The sequence below is a fragment of the Pyrus communis genome, chromosome 1 (assembly GCF_963583255.1).
Source record: "Pyrus communis chromosome 1, drPyrComm1.1, whole genome shotgun sequence".
Taxonomy (NCBI): domain Eukaryota; kingdom Viridiplantae; phylum Streptophyta; class Magnoliopsida; order Rosales; family Rosaceae; genus Pyrus; species Pyrus communis.
In genome coordinates, this window is record NC_084803.1 from 12256008 (window position 1) to 12277314 (window position 21307).

General features: G+C 35.8%; 2 protein-coding genes and 1 pseudogene across 2 annotated transcripts; all 3 read right to left on the reverse strand.

Annotated features, from left to right (window-relative positions):
- Positions 1-471: 471 nt before the first annotated feature.
- LOC137708484 (rac-like GTP-binding protein ARAC7) lies at positions 472-2994 on the reverse strand. Its single transcript, XM_068447573.1, has 8 exons — positions 2775-2994; positions 2507-2594; positions 2240-2349; positions 2076-2139; positions 1902-1966; positions 1742-1807; positions 1485-1591; positions 472-750 (listed from the first exon to the last, which is right to left on the reverse strand). Exons 1-8 carry the CDS (start codon positions 2871-2873, stop codon positions 720-722), a joined length of 630 nt encoding a protein of 209 aa, XP_068303674.1. The 5' UTR covers positions 2874-2994; the 3' UTR covers positions 472-719.
- Positions 2995-7556: 4562 nt separating this feature from the next.
- On the reverse strand, positions 7557-8797 carry LOC137719373 (peroxiredoxin-2-like; annotated as a pseudogene).
- Positions 8798-16828: 8031 nt separating this feature from the next.
- LOC137746439 (protein NRT1/ PTR FAMILY 1.1-like) lies at positions 16829-20084 on the reverse strand. The gene is made up of 4 exons (XM_068486489.1): positions 19982-20084; positions 19588-19805; positions 18184-18731; positions 16829-17738 (listed from the first exon to the last, which is right to left on the reverse strand). The coding sequence occupies exons 1-4, from the start codon at positions 20082-20084 to the stop codon at positions 16829-16831; spliced, it is 1779 nt and encodes a 592-aa protein (XP_068342590.1).
- Positions 20085-21307: the final 1223 nt, after the last annotated feature.

Below are 21307 nucleotides of genomic sequence, written 5' to 3' on the forward strand. Positions count from 1 at the left end.
CATCATTTGTTATTATATAAATAGTATGATATGTATATTAAAAAATTAATAACTTAAAAAATAAAATTTCCTATCACTTACATAAAAACAGATTATATATCATCCATATTTCTGTTACAATTCAAAATTTCTCGAAGCTACGAACGCAAAAGCTAAAATCCTGTGGGTGGGTAGCAGATTGATGCAGGTCTGACGGTCTCACCTGCATTGTTTCTGCAAAATCGAGACCTGCACTGTTTCTGCAAAATCATCAGAGGGCCACTGCATTCATAATTTCTCCAGCTGACAGCCATTATTGTTCCGTCTAATTCTGTCTGTTCTCATTCATTAGGGGGAGTGGGGTCAATGTATAGCATACGATACTGAATTAAACGGTTAGATGTGCGCTATTCAGCGAAATTCAGCGGGTGAATCAGAGCAACTTAAAAAGAGGATTTAAAAAAGAGATTCCAATAGGTCAGAAGAAAACCATAGACAAAAGATTTTCTTAGTAACAATGCAGGAGAGAATGAACAATTCCCTCCACTTCCCACTCCATTCATTCAGCTGGCGAAATAAAAACGAGCATGTTTCGGTTTAATTTAACGATGCTTGAAAATACAATACACACATAAGAATATACGGCCTGTTAGGATTAAGCCAGTAAACCCCCAAGAGAAACTGTAAAAGACAACGTTATGTTCCACACGGCGGGTGGTTAGCATTCCTCCGGCGTCACCCTAAACATCACAGCCTCCACAGACAATGCTCCTGTATCAGTAAGAACAATGTGCTTTAGGATATGTTTTTTGCAGAGATTTAGTAAATGAATCTCGGGAAAATTGCACTGATAGATCAAGAAAACGATTACCATAAGACCAACCGGACCATGCCTAGTCACTTTCGATGTTCCATGTTAACGATTATAAGGATTATCGCAATGCAACAACAGTGTACGTTTAAAATTTGTCAACTAGTGAAGAACCTATTAACCGAGCCAGCTCAATCATCAAGTTTTCGCTTTCGTTTCAAATTATAATTGAGGAATTATTTGGCTATATCTGGATATGACAACACAGTTTCGTTCATCCCTAATTAGTTCGCCATATCAGCTCCTTGAACCACAGTAGCAAACATTTCACGAATCGAAAGACACATATTCTAACCAATTTTGTCCTGTTAGGTGTTTGGTTCATTTTCTCGTTTTACATGCACTTCACTTTGCCAATGACAGGTTGATCTAGTGACACATATCGATCCTTTAGCAGAAGGCGGAGTTCGAGATCCTAGACTCAAGCCTGAGCAAGGGTAGGCAATGACTTATGTTTCTAACCACCGAGTAATTATCTCTATCGAATCGCAAAAGCAAGTAAGTTCTTGTGATTAGGTTTATGAAATTATTGTCATTGGGCGAACTGCTAAACCTCATCAAGTTATTATCCCTTGAGGTTGAATAGAAACTATTGGGGTAACATAAAACACCACATCACGAAAGATGTACTTACGCAATTGAGCAAGCAGATCTCCGGTGCCTTTTCTTCTTAGCCATATCCTTCCTTCTCGGAGGTTGAAGAACAACCTTAATGGCAGTATCGAAAACAGCTTTGACATTCTAATCGAAATCAAGCAGAGTTCGTCAATCAGCAATGTTTATCAAGCAAGAACATTATACTAATTTATCACGCTCGATAAAAAAAATTAGTCTTTGATAACATTAGACATGAAATATCCCCGGAATTTTAAGTTCTTCTAAGTTGGCTACCTGCTGGGTCTTCGAGCTGCACTCGATATAAGCTGCAGCACCTATTTGTTTTCTCAGCTCCTCTCCCTGCATACTAAGCATAATTAGACACTTCCACATAAACCCAAATGCTTTAAGGAAACAATAACCTTGAGGAACTGAAACAAACGGAAACCATTACCTGAGCAGAAGTTATGATGTTGGATCCCATATGATCGGCTAGATACCCCATGTCCTCGCGAAGATCTTAAACATACAGATGATATACATATAAGCAAAATGCTGACAAAATTTACTCCTAAAAGACACCCTAACAAATTATCGGAGAAACCAAATCGACAAGTTGTTGCCTTACCTAGCTTTGTACCAACAAGAACAATTGGAACATTGGGAGCAAACCTACGAAGTTCCGGCATCCACTGTGAAAATATATCAGAATTGTATGCATCTTAGTCAGTGAAACACCAAATCCAAGTCTTATAATTAAACAAAATCAATAATTAGCCATGGAATTAGTACCTTCTTAAGAACATTCTCATAGCTTGGCCTGCTAATTAAAGAGAAAGCTAACACAAATATGTCTGCACCTCTATAACTCAGCGGCCTCAACCTGCTGTAATCCTCCTGGCCTTTGAAGACAAAATACAAAAAAGGGTAATTTGTAAAAACTGAAAAAAATAAATAAATAAATAACCAAAATCCTCCAATCTCCAAACTTTGAATCCCAGAAATCAGCAGCAGTAAAACTGTAATAAAATGATGCTCAGTACAAGGAAAACCCTTTACCTGCAGTGTCCCATAGCCCCAAGTTCACTATATTCCCATCCACAGCCACATTTGCACTAAAATTGTCAAAAACTGTGGGTATATAATCCTGCCACACACAAAAAAAGATTATATTAATTGACAAATTTATGTCATTTTTATCTTACTTTTTAGTTTTTAGCTTGATCTGTGCAGCACATCTATTCATGGCAAAAATCTGATAAAAATATCCAAAAAATAAATGCAAGGAAAGAAAAAGCATTTTTGAGATGAGTTTTTAAGGACTCACGGTAGGAAACTTGTTGCTGGTGTAACAAATAAGCATACAGGTCTTCCCAACAGCTCCATCTCCAACTGTGACACATTTAATGAACTTTGAAGCACTCATTCTCTCAACCCCCCAACTTGAAATAAACACCAGCCACTTGGTAATCAAGCACTTTAGCCAAAAGCACTTCTAGGAATATATATGTGTATATGTGAAATGAGCTTCAGAACGTTCAGCTTAAACAAAAAGCTGAACAGAAGAAGCAGTTGAAGAAGTAGAAGAAAGAGAGCTGAGAACAGTGTCTGGCTTTTTGTTGAGGTGTGAGATGATATAGAAGCCAAGTCCTTCTTCTAATTTCGGGAAGAAAGATTTAAAATTTAAGAGAGAGAGCGAGAGAGAGAGGAGGGACGGCTTGTTTGTGGTCAAAGCGTCTATAGCTAAACCACTTTTGAGTCCCTCGAAGCTAATTTCAAATCCAACAGAAATATTTTTTGAATGTACAGAAAAATGGGACCCTCCTCTTTCATCTTTTTTGCTGGTTTCCAACTTGCGGTCACATTCATGGTAAAGAAATGAAATTGAACAGTACAACTGTAAAATCCAACTTTGTTATAACATCTGCATTAGTTCTTACCTATATATAATATATATCAATGGCGGAATCAAAATTTCGGGTTAAGAGGAACTTCTCACAAATATTAAAAATCGATGCAATAATTTGCAACACGCTCGTAAATTCATCTCTTAGCTATCAACTCGTTCATCGTCTGATCATCATCTTATCCACAACTTAAATTGTTACTCTAGATTTTTGGTCAGATTCTAATGTTTGTTTGTTTGGTGACGATGAATCGATGATGTCGATTTTTACGAATATGTGAATAGTCAAAACCTTCTTTGTCATCACATATTTACAATTATTAACTCCAGTTTTTCTATATGAAAAAAATATCATAATAGGTCCGAGAACATTTTAGTCCATTCATGACTCATATATATATATATATATATATATATATATATATAGTATAAGGTGGCCCTCCTTGCTTTTAACTGGAAAGTATTTAGTATTTTCAAAAGATTAAAAAAGGTTTAGTTTTGTGTTTAAATCTTGCTTGACATAGTTTTCTACTGTCTGTCAATAGAACTTTAGTGGTTAAAGTATTTTGATACATCAACTGCCCAACGTTCCAAGTTTTATTGATGTCAACTTAGCTGCCTAACTTCCAAATATACTTTCAAACTAAAGGATGTCTTGAAAAGAATAACAATAAAATGCCTTAATCACGTTACTTTCAAAACTTTTTTCGAGCTGCCAAAAGGTTTTCGAGCGAAAACTTATTATTCAACATGACAATAAACATTGAACTGCCAGAATCATGCCTGAACTAGTTTCTTAGGCTTTTTTTTTTTTTTTTTTTTTTTTTCGAACAATGGTTGGCTACTTAAAGTTAGATAGGAACTCCAATTCAAAACTCTTCGTATTTAAATTACAGAGTTTTGTGCTTATGATCAGAACCGTTCATATTATGAATCACTCTGTAAAGATCATCTCTGTAAAAAATGAATTAAAACTAAGGTCGTTTAATCAATCTATTATAGCAAATAGCCAAATACATAGACAGTTCGGAATTCTTTTACCAATTATGTTCAGTTGTTTTTACACAGTTCGATGACTAAACGATCTTAATTTTAATTGATTTTTATAAAGGTAATTTTTATATAATAATTTATAATATCAATTATTTTGATCATAAACATCAAGTTCTATAAACTGAAATAATTTAGAATAATAATTCATATTCATCTTGAGCAACTCGCCTTTTGACCGCTTCTGGTAAGATTTGTTAAAAACCGAACTTCGTAGTATTTGAGAAGTAATACTACGATGAAGGCAGAACCAACAGAAACAGACAACAAGGTTGTGTCAATTTTTCATTATGTTTGTCACGTAAAAACAGAACAACAGGTGAAGGGCATTTTATATATTTTATTTACTGTATATTCTTAGCTGTCAAAATATTCAGTTAATTTATATTGAGATAATTTTAACTTCCGTAGAATTTATAATGTTTTTTTTATTAAAAATTAAGTTGATTATAACAGCATACACTTTAAGTATACAAGTTCGAATTACTCGCGCATTAGGTCATCTCCAACCGATGGTTGGTCAGATAGCTCGTTTTAGCTCTCTGGCCCTCCAAGATTCTTCAAGATATTAATATTTTAATGAACAGTACATTACCATATTTGTCTCCGTCTCCAACCGAAGGCCAAAGGGTCATAGGGCTAAACATAATTTATTATTTAAATTTAAAAACTAAAATGATAACTGATCCAAAAAATCAAAAAAATTAGAACTTAAATTTAATGAATGGTTTAGGTATTTATAGGAAAAAAAATAGAATTTTTAAGAATTTTAAAAAAAAAATTGGCCCAAAAAAAAAAAAATTTGAATACAACGACTAGCCAGTTAACCGTTGTATTCAAATTTTTTTTTAAGCAAACCTGTCAGTTATAACCGCAGGAATATATTTAATTTTTTTAATATAAATATATTCATATCAGTTATAACAGACATGATTGCTTTATTTGTTGGCCAACCTCGGGCTGGCCCTCTAGCCCTCTTAGATTCCGTATGGCCCTCTTAGATTTCACAGCTCTCTGGCCTAGCCCTCGGTTGGAGACTTTTTTCGGGCTATTTTCCGCCCTTTAATCTTCTGGACCCTTCGGTTAGAGATAGTCTTAAGCTTTGTTAGAATATAGATTATCAGCTGTAGCAGTAGAATTTATCAAAAAACAATGATAAGAAATTGGCAGTGCATGCGTCAATCCCTATCCTCGTCGCTAAATGCTTTTATCTCTGTTGATACACATGCAACACCTTGAACGGTTACTTAAAATATGGACCCACATCCTTGATTGCCGGCCATTGTCCATCAACACTAAAAGTTTGTTTGGAAGTATTTTTAAATTTACTAAAAACGTTTTTAGAGAAAATATTTTTAAGTTCCATAAGCATTTAAAGTGCTTATAGCAAGAAACACTAGTTAAAAAAGAAGTATTTAAAATATTTTTTTAGCATTCACTTGCATTTTTACCAAAAATTAATTCAAAAAATGCTTTCAAACATTTTAAAAACAATTTTAAACCAGCCCTAAAAAATTTTAAAAATAACTGTTTTGATTAGATAAGAAAGTGCATTTTTCTAAGATTATTTGTCTTTCAATTGGTAAACAAAATCTAAGCAGTTTGAATGATTAATTGACAAGTTGCCCAGTGATTGTGGCTTCTTAGGTGAAACAAATGCATGCATTGCAATATAGATATGCCATTTTTTGGATTAAATTTTTTTTTAAGCTTTATTTAGACAGTTTGATGGCATTTTAAAAGTTGAATTGTAGTTACAGAGTTAGAGAAGTGGCAGGACCAAGGGGACCAGGTTCACCCTATCATGGTTGGAACAATCACCCAAACTCCAAAATCAGCAATTTCATAATGCTCATTTGGGCCATTTGTTAATGCAAAAATTCTACGGTGCTTTGGTGTATGACGTGTGTTGGAGCAATGGAACAATAAGATCAATAATCTAACGACAATGGTTTTGTGTATATTATGCTTTGGTTGACACTAGAAAATTTCTTGTTAATATTGTTGAAATAAGATAGGTTTCCTCCCCTTTGACCTTGTGTTTTTGTGTACTGTTGAAAAAGCTAGAGGTTTACTCCGATAGTTAAAATCATGTTTATTTACTTAAAATGAGACAAGTCATATGTAAGGGCAAAAATCAACTGCTCTTATAGTCATTCTGATCCTTTGTTTTTCAAGTATTTTATAATACGTACATTTCTGTTGTGTGTAAATAACACAAATGAACTAGACTCATTTATATCCAATGTGTAAAAATTAGAATAACTCCAATTCTAAGTATGTAAACATGCTTAAACATGTGGTTTAGGGATTGAACCCCTATAACATGAGAGAGACTTGTAAAAAACCGTAAATGTCAAAATTTGAGACATTACATTGCTATGAAAAGCTTGAGACGTGGTCACCTTGACGTCTCCATGTCATATAAATCCTCCTCAAAGATACGTTGCACCTCCTCGATGGGTCGATATGTTAAGGTCTCGTTCAATTTCTAGATCTATTTTCCACCAAAGAGCTCTAGGTCCCAGTATTCTCCCTCATATATTACAAAATGTCCTTTATTATCATTTCAACATTCTCCCTCATATATCACAAAATAACTCCTTACGTTGAGATATGAGAATTAAATTTGAAATTTTGACAAAAGTGAGAATTTATAAATTGAAATGTACCTATTCTCTTATTTGAATTTATAAACATAAAAATTTTAAATGTTCATGTGAAAAACAAAAAAGAAATTTGGAACCCTTTCAAGTCTAAATTACATGAAAATAAATGTCATTTCTTAATTCCAAAGTGAGAGTTTAAAAATTAAAAATTCAATATTCAAACAAGAAATTCACGTCACTTAGTATTATGGTGTAATGATATTCTTCTTCACTTATAAGTGAGATGTCTTAAGTTCGATTCTTGCCAAAGACAAATTTGAACCACATTATTGCTAAAGGTCATAAGTTCGATTCTCGCTCAAGACAAATTTGAACCATATTATTGCTAGAGGTCATAAGTTCGATTCTCGCCAAAGACAAATTTAAACCACATTATTGCTAACTCATTGTGAGGCTAAGTCCACTCCCCTCCCCTTAGTGGTAGACAATATTTTTTTGTTCAAAAATAGAAAAGAAAAAAAAAAGAAAATTCCCAAATCCTGGAAAATAAAATTCTTTAGTAATTTTAAATTTCTTCGCCTAAACGCATCGTCGTTTTCAATGCACAAACTACTAAACAGAAGATTTGAAGATCCACATAGACATAAGATGCCACCAGACTAAAAAGGCTGGAGTCAATACAGAAAGGGAGGCTCAAATTTCAGATACAAGAAGCAGCAAGCTTGGGGTGAGGGAATGTAAATATTCAAAGAGCCTTGAGGATGTCATCGGCGCTGGAGATGGTAAATTCGCCCCCACTCTCGATTTTTGCAGCCTTCACCTTGAGGTCTTCGATCAAGAGAGCACACCTCTTAGAACGAGTTCCCAGCCCTTTCTCTGAAAGGTCTAGCTCAAGGCCGAGATCATGGGTGTATTTTGCTGAGCCATCAGCAAGGAAAAGAACATCTTTGTTCTCGGGGTATGTTTAAGCCCAAGCCTTCATCACAAAGGGATCCTTCACCACAAGCAAGCTTGAAAATAAAAGAGTTTGGTAAACAAATTTGCATCACATTCTCATGAGCGGTTGATAGACATACAAAGCTATCATTCGTGAGCTCATTAGTAGCCTCTCTGACAACACCCCATCGAGTAACAGCAATAAACCAGCAATGCATAGCGACAACGGGAGAAGTAATACCGCTAAGGCAGAGAATTTTCTCAACACCCTTTGATTTAAGTACCTCTGCTTTCTCAATGAATCCAGGCACATGCTTCAAACTGTACAACCACAGCAAAAACAAGAACTTCAATTTCTCAGAAAAATAACTAATAATCATCGGAAAAGAATCCAAATATCTACAACCGTCCGATTCAAACCAGTCACCAATGTAAACCTTCCACTTCACAAGTAACAAATTCACACCGAAGCAAGCAACTTTACCAATGCGGGGCTCATTTGTTATACATTTTCCTACCATTTTCCCGGGAACCAAACAGTGGGTAAGGTTTAGCACAAAATTCTATATCCAATAAAATTGGAAACCGAAAGCCTCGAGCTTTTACCTGCAAGTGGGGGTGAAGGCACCGGGGACGCCGAAGAGGATGACTTTTTTGCCGGCGGCGAGGGAGTGGATGTTGACGGATTGGACCTTGTCTTCCTCGTCGAGGTAGGCGAGAGTGCCGTCTGGAATAACATCGCCGACTGCAATCGGAGCCATCGCTTTTGATCAGCGGTTACGGTGATTGAATGCGATGATCGGACGGTGGAGGATGAACGAAAGGGTGTGCAGTTTGGTGTACAGGAGTCGCTATGTAGAGCCTTCTATTACGAGGACTACTAGGGAGAGTATGGTGGGCTTGAGGGGTTTTTTCAACTGGATTTGATTATTTTCGGGTCCGGTCTTTAATTTGTTTTCTTTTTATTTTTATATTTTTGGTGTGGGATTGGTTAAGATTGACCTAGAGCTAGTTTAACAAGTTGTTTGGACCCAAATTTACGCTATCGGCCCATACAATCAAGGCCGTTAGATGAGTAAAGTTCTAGACCGTTGGATGATAAAGTGGTTGAGATAATTTTCAATTATTATTAAGGAATAATATTGTGGTTTTAATCATAATATTATCTCTTAATATATATAAATATATATATATATATATATATATATATATTGGATTATCTAAGCCTAATATTGGCTATATCCAGCGGGTTGTTTAAAGATAAATGGAGAAGCAAATCATATTTCCAGCAGAAGTACATTTCAAATGGGTTTAAGATGTTTGGTACGACTCACGCGACAATACTATGGATTAATCAATACCTGTATCAGATAAAGGTGAAATAGTGCAATGATGGTGATCATGATCAACAACGATTTGTGATAACGGCAGAGAAGGATTTGCAATTGATTTGCAAATGGTTTGCATGGATAAGACGACATGAAAAAGGGAAACATTTTGATGGTCTCCACGTGGAAGGCAACCCACGAGTCATGATCACCAAATGGCCTGCACCTTTGGAATTTGAGGGATTTTTGGCGGTGCCTTTTTATGGCCAAGTCATGTTGGAATGAATGCCTAAGGGATAGGCTTGCATGCTACTTATCTGCATGCTTTGGTTCCAGTGCCGAAGCTTATCAAATTGGCTGATGCATGCTAATTGTTTGCATGAAGTAAGGAGATAATGATGACATCTAAAAGATAGGTTGTTGCTTACCTTGAAAAGTCTTTGACCTAGACTCTAGCTGATGAGTTTGAATTAAAATCAAATTCTACACAAGTGAAGCCGCACCACACATCTGCTTCTATAAATACAAGGTTGCGAACACCATTCAGGGGCCCTTCAATTCAGCATACAATTGCCCTGCGCAAAACCTCTCAAATACCTTGAGATTTTTTCCTTTTCTTTTCCTGCCGATACACCTTCAGTTTGGATAAACAGCACTGTGGAGGCACCCGGTGGGCACCTTCAGTTTGGATAAACAGCACTGCTGCCGCAGAATCAGCCGACCGAGAAGCACCTTCAGTTTGGATAAACAACACTGCATCGAGGTCGACCGGTTACCTATCAAAGTCTCGACCGAGAAGAGTTTTCGAACCCTTGTTGGTAGAGGTCACGTTGCTAGCCTCCTCGGCGTAGTCAGGTGTTACGAATTGCGTTACTCGGCGTACTGGACGCCGAGTGATTTTATGATTGGATACTCGCAAGTAAGTTTCAGGGTTCGGCATTCCGACGGCCGAACTACATTTACCATCAAGACATACATCACATTTGAGTACCTGTGCCCATACAGTTTGGTCTCGATTCGACATGCTTATACTTTTACGAATATAATCACAATGACCGAATCGGGCTCTGACGATTTGTGAACTCCGCAGAATTAGTAGCCTTGTCTTCAGGCTATAGAACCCAGAGACCGAGAGTGTTCCTTCCTCGGTCGCAATCGCAAGATAGAGAAGTCAACAACACGTTCAACGCGACATCAACGAATTTTACTCCTCGGCCGAGCTCGGCCGACAAGTTGGCACGCCCCGCATTCAACCGAATGACGTAGTTAGCTTATTAGTTACTCGGCCTGCGCGCCACGTAGGTTTTGTAATTTTTAGAGTCAACATTTTGGCACGCCCAGTGGGACCCAGTGCTAAAACTACGAAGTTCATATGATATATCAAGATTCCAATCTGGCTCAACGTAGCCGATTGTACGAACGTCTAGAGGAATTGAAAAAACGCAATGAAGAACGAAAAAGATCTTTGGAAGTGGAAAAAATTCTTCGTGGCCATACAGAGATGCAAAAGTCATTCGCTTACATGTTGAGAATAAAAGCTCCTGTTACCCTGCAAGAGCAATGGGTAAATGAAGACAGGGCTCGGTTTAATACCTGGCTAGATGGAAAATATTTTCCTTACGTTTTCGACTACAAATCGATTCCATTTGAGGAATGGTTGGTTGAAAAGACCGGGGGGCAATTTTCCGCTCCGGCCGTAACCAAATATCGGCCTAAGAAAATTGTTACTTTGGCCGAATAACAAAGGCCACCTATTTTTTCGATCGCGGCTGAAAGTGTGGTAGGCCTAAAAGAAAATGTTCAAGTTTCTGAGCCAAAAATTGACTCAGAAAATAATTCGTCAGAAAACTGTTCCAATGACGAACAAGACCAATTCATGGTTTCAGTTGAACAAACTGTGCCAATCGATATGATTATTGGTAATAAAGCCGACATGGAGCAATCCAATTCGGCCAAGTTGCTCGAGTTAAAAGCCGAAGTTAACGAAGTAATTATGCCTGGGGGACATAATAATTGTTCAACACATTCGACGGGCGAAAATGAAAAATATATCACCAAGTCAAAAATATTTGGAGAAAATTCTTCATTCAGCCTAGAGCGAAATCAATTTGAGAATTTTGATATTAAAAGATCTCGGCTTGGAATAAAGCATCGTTGGCCTCCTCCTATTTATGGTTCAGCCACTTTTATTTCCATTTGCTAAATTACTTTATTAACCATTCGGCCTCTTGGCCGATACTTAAGAAAATACGTGGGGGGGCAACGAGCATTGAGCCCTGGGACAAAAAAAAAAAAAAAAAATTGGCCGTGTAAAAGATTGGCAGATTGAGGCCAGCTTTAGAGCCTTGGTGCGAGAAACTTGGTAGTTCGACTATCAAACATATATAGGCTTCGGTGGAATATATGTATATATATATATATATATATATATATATGGGCAACAAGATGGTGTGCTCGGCAAAATTATGACGTGCTCGATTTTAAAAGTTGTTTCTGGCCAAGCCAATTTTAGACTTATAAGTTTATCAGGTATAATCGGCGGTTGCTCGCCGAGAAAGATTATTTGCCGCATGCTGCGTATAAGAAGATAAAGGCCATGTCGTAATTTTTGGCACGCCACATGATGCCAATTCTTTTTCATTTCCCCAGGTGGTATTCATGGAAGGCCTTATTTGAAAAAGAGGAAAAAGACTGGCGTGGAGCCCATTGGTGGAAAACAGATGAATTTCCTCAAAGCCGAGTGATGGTGGTTTTGATGGTGTGACTTTAACCCAATGCTTCTTGAACTCGGCTCATTTTTCTCGGCCCCATATGGTTTAGCCACTTTTATAAGTCACTAACATATATATACACGAACACACATGCCGAGCTCGGCGAGATGGTGCTCGGCACAGGTTTGTTTTATGTGTGTGTGTGTGTCTATATATATATGCCAAAGGCATGGCAGACAAATCATATCAGGCAATCAGCTACCTCTATATATATATATATATATATATATATATCAATCAGGCACTTGTACATACATACATATATATATATATATATATATATATATATATTCCGAGTACCATGAGAAGCAGTGGGCAAGAGCCTTCAAGACTTCGACCCTATTTGGTTTTTTCTCGGCCAGCTCGTCGAGGTTTATTTCGAGACTTGTCAGGCTATGGAGTGGATTCCTCGACCATATATTTCTTCGACTGCGCTAATTTCCTTAACCATTCGGCTTAAAGGCCGAAGCTCAAGGAAACTGGGGGGCAATGTTTGGACCCAAATTTACGCTATCGGCCCATACAATCAAGGTCGTTAGATGAGTAAAGTTCTAGACCGTTGGATGATAAAGTGGTTGAGATAATTTTCAATTATTATTAAGGAATAATATTGTGGTTTTAATCATAATATTATCTCTTAATATATATATATATATATATATATATATATATATATATATATTGGATTATCTAAGCCTAATATTGGCTATATCCAGCGGGTTGTTTAAAGATAAATGGAGAAGCAAATCATATTTCCAGCAGAAGTACATTTCAAACAGGTTTAAGATGTTTGGTACGACTCACGCGACAATACTATGGATTAATCAATACCTGTATCAGATAAAGGTGAAATAGTGCAATGATGGTGATCATGATCAACACCGATTTGTGATAATGGCAGAGAAGGATTTGCAATTGATTTGCAAATGGTTTGCATGGATAAGACGACATGAAAAAGGGAGACATTTTGATGGTCTCCACGTGGAAGGCAACCCACGAGTCATGATCACCAAATGGCCTGCACCTTTGGAATTTGAGGGATTTTTGGCGGTGCCTTTTTATGGCCAAGTCATGTTGGAATGAATGCCTAAGGCATAGGCTTGCATGCTACTTATCTGCATGCTTTGGTTCCAGTGTCGAAGCTTATCAAATTGGCTGATGCATGCTAATTGTTTGCATGAAGTAAGGAGATAATGATGACATCTAAAAGATAGGTTGTTGCTTACCTTGAGAAGTCTTTGACCTAGACTCTAGCTGATGAGTTTGAATTAAAATCAAATTCTACACAAGTGAAGCCGCACCACACATCTGCTTTTATAAATACAAGGTTGCAAACACCATTCAGGGGCCATTCAATTCAGCATACAATTGCCCTGCGCAAAACCTCTCAAATACCTTGAGATTTTTTCCTTTTCTTTTCCTGCCGATACACCTTCAGTTTGGATAAACAGCACTGTGGAGGCACCCGGCGAGCACCTTCAGTTTGGATAAACAGCACTGCTGCCGCATAATCAGCCGACCGAGAAGCACCTTCAGTTTGAATAAACAGCACTGCATCGATGCCGACCGGTTACCTATCGAAGTCTCGGCCGAGAAGGGTTTTCGAACCCTTGTTGGTAGAGGTCACCTTGCTAGCCTCCTCGGCGTAGTCAGGTGTTACGAATTGCGTTACTCGGCGCACTGGACGCCGAGTGATTTTATGATTGGATACTCGAAAGTAAGTTTCAGGGTTCGACATTCCGACGGCCGAACTACATTTACCATCAAGACATACATCACATTTGAGTACCTGTGCCCATACAGTTTGGTCTCGATTCGACGTGCTTATACTCTTACGAATATAATCACAGTGACCGAATCGGGCTCCGACGATTTGTGAACTCCGCAGAATTAGTAGCCTTGTCTTCAGGCTATAAAACCCAGAGACCGAGAGTGTTCCTTCCTCGGTCGCAATCGCAAGATAGAGAAGTCAACAACGTGCTCAACGCGACATCAACGAATTTTACTTCTCGGCCGAGCTCGGCCGACGAGTTGGCACGCCCCATATTCAACCGAATGACGTAATTAGCTTATTAGTTACTCGGCCTGCGCGCCACGTAGGTTTTGTAATTTTTAGAGTCAACACAAGTACTTTTAAATATTTTGAAAGAAAATATTTTAGAATCAATTCTTGTAAAAATGTAAGTTAATAATGGAAAATCACTTGAAGTGATTTTTGCAAAGAAAAATTAGGTTCCTATTGGATTGCAATCAATATTTTAATTTACAGTTTTTTATTTAAGATATCATAAAGATGACATGGAAATATAGTAATACTAAAATGCTGAGGTGTACAAAGTCAAAAGACATTGATCAAAAAATAAAAAACAATAAGATTTCAATCTAACAATTGAGTTGACTAGGGACCGGAATCAAAATGACCTTGGAAAAATTAAGTTTCCATCCCTTATTTTCATATTACATTGATTGAAACTTTATTATTTTTCTATTTTAGATCAAGGTCCTTTGACTTATTCCATGTCATCATTTTAGTATTTAAAATATTACACATCATCATAAATGAAATCTTATCCCTTTGTGCATTTAAGGTAAAATAAACTATATGAGTAAGTTTAAAACAAAGAAAATCCGTTTGAACTCCTCTCCATTCTTCTTCTTCCCTTATGCACATCCAGAATTTACAACACCCCAAACCCAATTTTCTCCATTTTTTCTCCACTCCTGAATTGATCCAATGCATATATGTTGAATAAACCTATTGTGATTAAAATACAAATTAGCATCAATGGTTTTATCGGCTTGTGAGATTTGTATGGCATGGGCAAGGCAGCGCAGGCATCGCTTTCTCAAGGAATCTAGTTGATTCAAATATGCAGAGATTGCAGAGTAAGCGGGCTATGTGAAAATTATACCATTCTGAAGTCATCTTCTTTTATTCTTTATATATATTTTTTTCTTTTTCTTTTATTATTATATATTAGTCTTGATTATTCAATGTCTGGTTGGCTGCACTTATATCCATGGGTACATTTTTAATCTACATGTTTCGTTCTAATATATCTATTGCTCTAATATGTTGGTTCAAATTCGTTTTTACATAAATATATGGGTACAAAGTTTTTAGAGAATATTATGTAAAATGGTTTTTAAGGTTGCTGCATTTTATGTACCCACATATGCATGTCTATAAAACAATGAGGTATGATGTACATTCTTTTCTTTGAGTTTTTAAATGTACCCATGAGTTTTCTTGTAAATTCGGTATGTACCCATATTTCATGGGGTACATTATTTCCCTTAATACTACTCGATGAAATTCACAAAAATATGTGCAGTGTGCATGAATTTTTATTGTAGAAATTTTTTTTTTCCCTTCTAATTTTTAAGTCTCATAATTCGTGAGATTTGTACATATATGATCCCATAAATTTTTAAATTGCATAAATTCTTGAATTTAAATCCCTTAAATGTTGGACTGCAATCAATATTTTAAATTCCAGTTTTTTATTTAAGATGATTTGGAAATATAGTAATACTAAAATGCTGAGGTGTATAAAGTTAAAAGACTTTGATCAAAAAATAAAAAACAATAAGATTTCAATCTAACAATTGAGTTGACTAGGGATCGGAATCAAAATGATCTTTTTTACAATAAGCACATAGCTAGTGCTTTTGATACCCAAAAACATTTTCTTTAAAAGCTATTTTAACCATTTAAAATCACTTGCCAAACGAGCTCTTACATAGTTACATTGGTTCAGGTGATGCATTGCTCTAATAAGTAATAACATAGGTTCGTTTGAAACTGCTTTTAAAATTGTTGAAAACATTTTTTTTTTTTTTTTGTAAAAATACTTTTTAAACCAATTTTTAGTAAAAATTCAAATGATTTATGAAAAAAACACTTGAAGTAGTTCTTGCAGGAAGTACTTTAAGTGCTTTAAGTCATTTTAAAAACGCTTTCAATCATTTGAAATACACTTACAAATGAACCAATAATGTCATCTATAATTTTTTTTTTTTTTACTTTATATTGAAATATTGAATCGAAATTCTACAACATCACGTGACGGTGAATATTCATTCCATGCAAGTTTTTCTAGTGCAATAATACTTGTTGATCAAAATTGTCCAAATTTTATATTACCCTAAAATTCATAAATGCAAAAAACAAGTAAATCATAAATTATTTAATCATCTAATTGTTATCCAAAACACTGATAAAGATTTTCCAGTTGATATGACAATGTTAATTAAATCATTAAAATAATTTCTAATTTGTTGAGTTTTTGTAGGGTTGATATTTTTAATGAATGATCTTGAAAACATATATTTTAATCATTAAACAAGGTTACAAAGTTATAAAATAAATGAGATTTTAAATAAGGGAACTGTTATTAGCATTTCAAAAATCTCATTCCACACTTCTTAGAAGTGTATTATTCTTTCTAATTATAAAAAATTTGGAGTAAAAAATGAGATTTTTAGAGGGTCAATAACAATTCCCTTAAATAAATAAAAAACTGAATTTAACATAAAATATTGCTTGTATAACAAAATAAAAATAAATTAAACTGAGATTGTGCAAGTGAAAAATCCGATCCGCTCGTAAGTTCGAACAAACTTAATTGCAAATTCTAATAATACACGAACAATGTGTAGATATCATGTCCTAAAAATCACACTAAGCACTGGATATATAGACATGTTTAGGTTTTATATGCTTATGCAAACCCTAATGTGCACACAATCCCAGAAATTAAACACATCGGGGACCTAATTTATGCGGAGAACATAACTGCATACTCCCCGGACTTGGACAGTTCCTCCCCTGCCTCCCCTTCTTCCTCATCCCAAATCGTTTTATCCTCACAGTGCCCATATGCCCAACTACACAGTAAAAAGTAAAAGACATTTACCACACTCAACCCAGCAACGATCCAATAGTAATAATCGTAGTGAGCCTTGTTTAGGTTGCTTGAAACCCAGCTCACACCTCCTTTTCTAGTGGCATCAGCGATAATAGTAACAAGTAAACTCCCCACCAAGCTCCCAACTCCAAACCCTAGCGTCAAAAGAGCCACTGCAATGCTGGACATGCTTTTTGGGAACTGAGAGTAGTAAAACTCCAGTTGCCCAATTGCATTGAGAGCCTCAGCGAGTCCAATGAGGCAGTGTTGTGGGATCATCCACTTGGCAGACATGCCGACTACACCGTCCGGTTTGTTCAAAAAACCCTCTCGGATTGCTGTTTGTCTTCTGTGCCTCTCAACCTCTGCAGCCACTGCCATTGCCAAACAGGAGATTGCTAGTCCACCCCCTATTCGTTGCTTGAAGCTAAGCCCGCGTGGCCTTTTCGTGTACTTTGATATCAAGGGGACTATAATACGGTCGTAGATGGCCACCCATATTGTGAGAGTGAGGATTCCAAACACGGAAAATGAGGCTGCTGGAATTTTGATCTTGCCAAACAAATGCCTCTCCATGGACTTTGCTTGGAGCGCGGGAAACGTGTGTTGGCTGATAATAACTGAGATTATAATGCTGCTAGACCAAATGGGCAGGACTCGGATCAAGGCTTTCAGCTCCTGTACTTGCCTGACAGTGCATAAACTCCATGGATCTTTGGCCAAACCATCAGGGCCTATGTCCTTTTCAGGACTTCTTATGATGCAAGCTTTATTTAGGTACCTAAAATGAGCCAATACATATGCATATATATAAATTATCAATACACACATCAAGTCAAAACCAATTGTCATATGCATGTGAAGAGAAAATTTTAAGTGTAACTAGTTCTGTATATAACTATGAGTCTATCTCTCTCATTAAATAAGTTAATGTGAGGTGAGCTATCTAGGTGTGGAGGGAAGCAAGTTAAGGGTAAAACCAGTGTTACAGGCTCGAGCTAAAATTGATATAATAGGCTCAGGATTATATAAAACTGGTGGTAGATATGTGATGATTCATATATACAAAGATATATATACGTACAAGTGAAATACGTTGTTCTTTTTGGAGTTTTTGTTTTATGCCTATTAGGGAATAAAATATGATAGCTTAGTGACATATATAGTTAAGTACATGCATATACCACGTTATATTATCAAGATAATGTATTTAGGTGTCCCTTTACCTTAGTTTATCTGTCGGAGCGACAAACTTGGAACCCTTGGGACTGTACCATGCATCAAAATTCTTTGGTGGCAACGCCATGTTTTTGTTTTTCCAAGCAGCTGCAAACACTCGAAGAAATCCAGCAGACAAGTTCTTGTTCGGAGGAACTTTGACATAAAGGGAAGATCCCAAGAAGAAGAAAACAGTGGACAAGAACATGAGCCCTACAGGGACTCCAAACCCTACAACCCATCCAATTTGATCCTGAATATAAACAATGACTGTCACTGCAAGCATGACTGAGACTCCAACCGAAGCATAATACCAATTGAAGAAGCTCTGCAAGCGCCTTTCGTTATTTGGGTCGTCTGGATTGTCCAGTTGATTGGTACCGAAGGCCAAGGAACATGGTCTGATGCCACCGGCTCCAATCGACATGAGGCCGAATGAGGCGAAGAGAAGCATGACTTGAGCTGTGTTTGCTGGAACACATTTTTCTTTGTACGGGTCGCAATGATGTGGCCTTGTTTGTGGAAGTTTTGCTGTTAGCCATAACACAATCATTCCCTGCAAGGAAAAATATGATTAATTTTTGGGGTTTTTGAACTTTAATCCTTGAAGAAGATTAAAATTTAATAAAAATTTGGTGTTAGATTAGACATTGATTTTAGTCCTTTAATGTGTACTTAATTCAAATTCATATATACTTTTGTTTTAATATTTAATAGATATCTTATTTAATGTTATTACATTAAATTTTAAATTTATTATTATACACAATTTAATTCATTAATTTTATTTAACTTCTTGTAATTAGTGTACCTAAACGTTTGTATCATAATATATTTTACTAAATTAGTGTACTAAAATGTCCGTATTTAAATATATTGTAGTACCTAAATACATTGTAGTGAATTAGTGGCACATAAGAAAATATGCAAAAACATAAGTGTACCAAAAATTCCGTAGCTAAATATATGATTCAAAACTAGTGTACCGAAATATCCGTACCTAAATATATTATACTAAACTAGTGTACCGAAATGTCTGTACCTAAACATATTATATACTAAACTAGTGTACCGAAATGTTCATACCTAAATATATTACAATGAATTAATGACACATAAGACAATATGCAAAAATATAAGTGTACCGAAAAATATCTACAAAAATATCTTCATAAGATACTATAATGAGAATTAAAATTTATAATATAATTTTAAAATTTTATTTTTGAACACCATAAAACTGGCATTAATAGAGTCTAGGGACTAAAATTAATTTTTAATCTTGTATAAAATATTTTTCTAAACTTCATCTTATTGAAGCATTAAAATCTAATTTTCTATTAATTTTTTTGTGCACGTAACATAGATGACAACTTAACATGATATGGAGAATTAGGGCAAACTTTGCTTACAAATAGGCTAACGATTGTTCCCATAGAAATCACATGAAACCGACCCCAGAGAGAATCGGCGAGAAAAGCTCCGATAATAGGCGTAAAATTTGACAAGGCTGACCACAAGAACAAGATGCTAGTTCCAGTAGCGGCGTCCAAGTGATATTCAAATATCAAGTAAAAGATCATATTAGCCTGAAGACCAAAGCTTGCAACCTTTTCGAATGACTCATTTGCTGCACATGAAAAACATTCGCATAAACCATAATTTGATCATCAAAATAAAATTATACCACAAACTAGGGATGTCACATAAGTAGTCCGGTTCTAGCTAGAACATATATCTGTTTTTATTTGTCGAATAAAAAAAAAACATCATGCACAGAGATCCTGATCGTAAAAGAGAGCATACAGATGATAAAAGGCATGGTTCTAAGGCCACCCTTCATGCTTGTGACCTGTTTGGTGATGGTCTTGGTTTGGTCTGAAGCGACCACCTTCATCTTTGCACCCATTGTTTTGGTCTCAGAATGAATGAGATCTTTGAGGATATGATGATCAAGTAGTTAAAGGGAAATGGAGAGAGAGAGAGATTTAAAAGCTTTGTTCGCTCACAGCTGCATGAATGGAGAGAGAGAGATTTAAAAGCTTTGTTCGCTCACAGCTGGATGAATGGAGACAACAACAAAGCTTCCATTATGATCACTATCACTATTTAAAACTCCTAAAAAACTCCTTATCGCTCATTTATTTCTGCCACGGAATCTTTGAGTTTGGATTGCACAATGCAAATAATTGGCCTTAAATAATCTTCATTTATTTTAAATTTTTACTAAGTCTACAAAATTGTCGCATAGTGTTTATCATCACCAAAAAGCACTATTTTTGAGCAGCAGGAGACTGAAAATTCTTGATCTGATCTTTCTTTGTTCGCAATTAGAAATCATGTTGATGTGTTCGAAGTTATTAATTCAAGAACAAATGAACTATTTTCAAGGCAATATAACGATTAACGGTCAACTTTTATTTGTCAGCAAAATACCTGCGAATCCGACTACTCTTAACAAAACTACAAATGCTATTGCCGGCTAAAGAAACAAATGACTAGCATCAATAACTAGAAACCATTTATAAGATTAATATTGATCATGATTTTAACAGAAATGTGTCATTTCATAGGTTTATTTATTTTTTAAATATATGAAGAGATGTAAACAAGGTAGTTGTTGGATGTTAATTTGATGGGTATATTTTGCATGACTATCCATGTGTTCCTTTAAAAAATGATTTTGATACTTCAACTGGAGACGGTCTCAGTAAACATGTAGCTGATGACTTTTGATTAACGTAAAAGTTATCTAGCTAGTTGATAGCTAAAGCAAATTGAGTACATATATAATAGAGTGTGAGAGTCTGTACAAGTGTGAAAACAATACATACTAATCAACGTTTAAGGATTATAACTATAGTATTTAATTTTATCTGAATCATTAAAATAGAAGAAATCGACTATCTGATATATCTTAATTCTAACTCATTTTTCTAAGCAACTATTGGGACTTTAAAGCCTGGCTTTTTTTTTTTCACCCTTATTTTCGGTCAGCTACTACATTGAGTTCGGTGATAAAAGAATTAGTAGCAGTATAAGCACTCATCTCCACTTTTACTTTAAAAAGAACCCTTGGGTGCATAGGGCTTCTCTATATGAACAGAAAATTCAAAGTAAAACTAGTCATAG

What these genes read in the sequence shown, in the direction of transcription:
- LOC137708484 (XM_068447573.1), bottom strand. Translation starts at nt 2,873, where the DNA reads ATGAGTGCTTCAAAGTTCATTAAATGTGTCACAGTTGGAGATGGAGCT. An exon ending in TCTTGTTGGTACAAAGCTAG is followed by an intron (nt 1,967 to 2,075) that starts GTAAGGCAACAA and finishes TGTATGTTTAAG; the next exon opens with ATCTTCGCGAGGACATGGGG. An exon ending in AGATCTGCTTGCTCAATTGC is followed by an intron (nt 751 to 1,484) that starts GTAAGTACATCT and finishes TTACTGATACAG; the next exon opens with GAGCATTGTCTGTGGAGGCT.
- LOC137746439 (XM_068486489.1), bottom strand. Translation starts at nt 20,084, where the DNA reads ATGGGTGCAAAGATGAAGGTGGTCGCTTCAGACCAAACCAAGACCATC. An exon ending in AACCATGCCTTTTATCATCT is followed by an intron (nt 19,806 to 19,981) that starts GTATGCTCTCTT and finishes TTTCATGTGCAG; the next exon opens with CAAATGAGTCATTCGAAAAG. An exon ending in GAACAATCGTTAGCCTATTT is followed by an intron (nt 18,732 to 19,587) that starts GTAAGCAAAGTT and finishes TTTTCCTTGCAG; the next exon opens with GGAATGATTGTGTTATGGCT.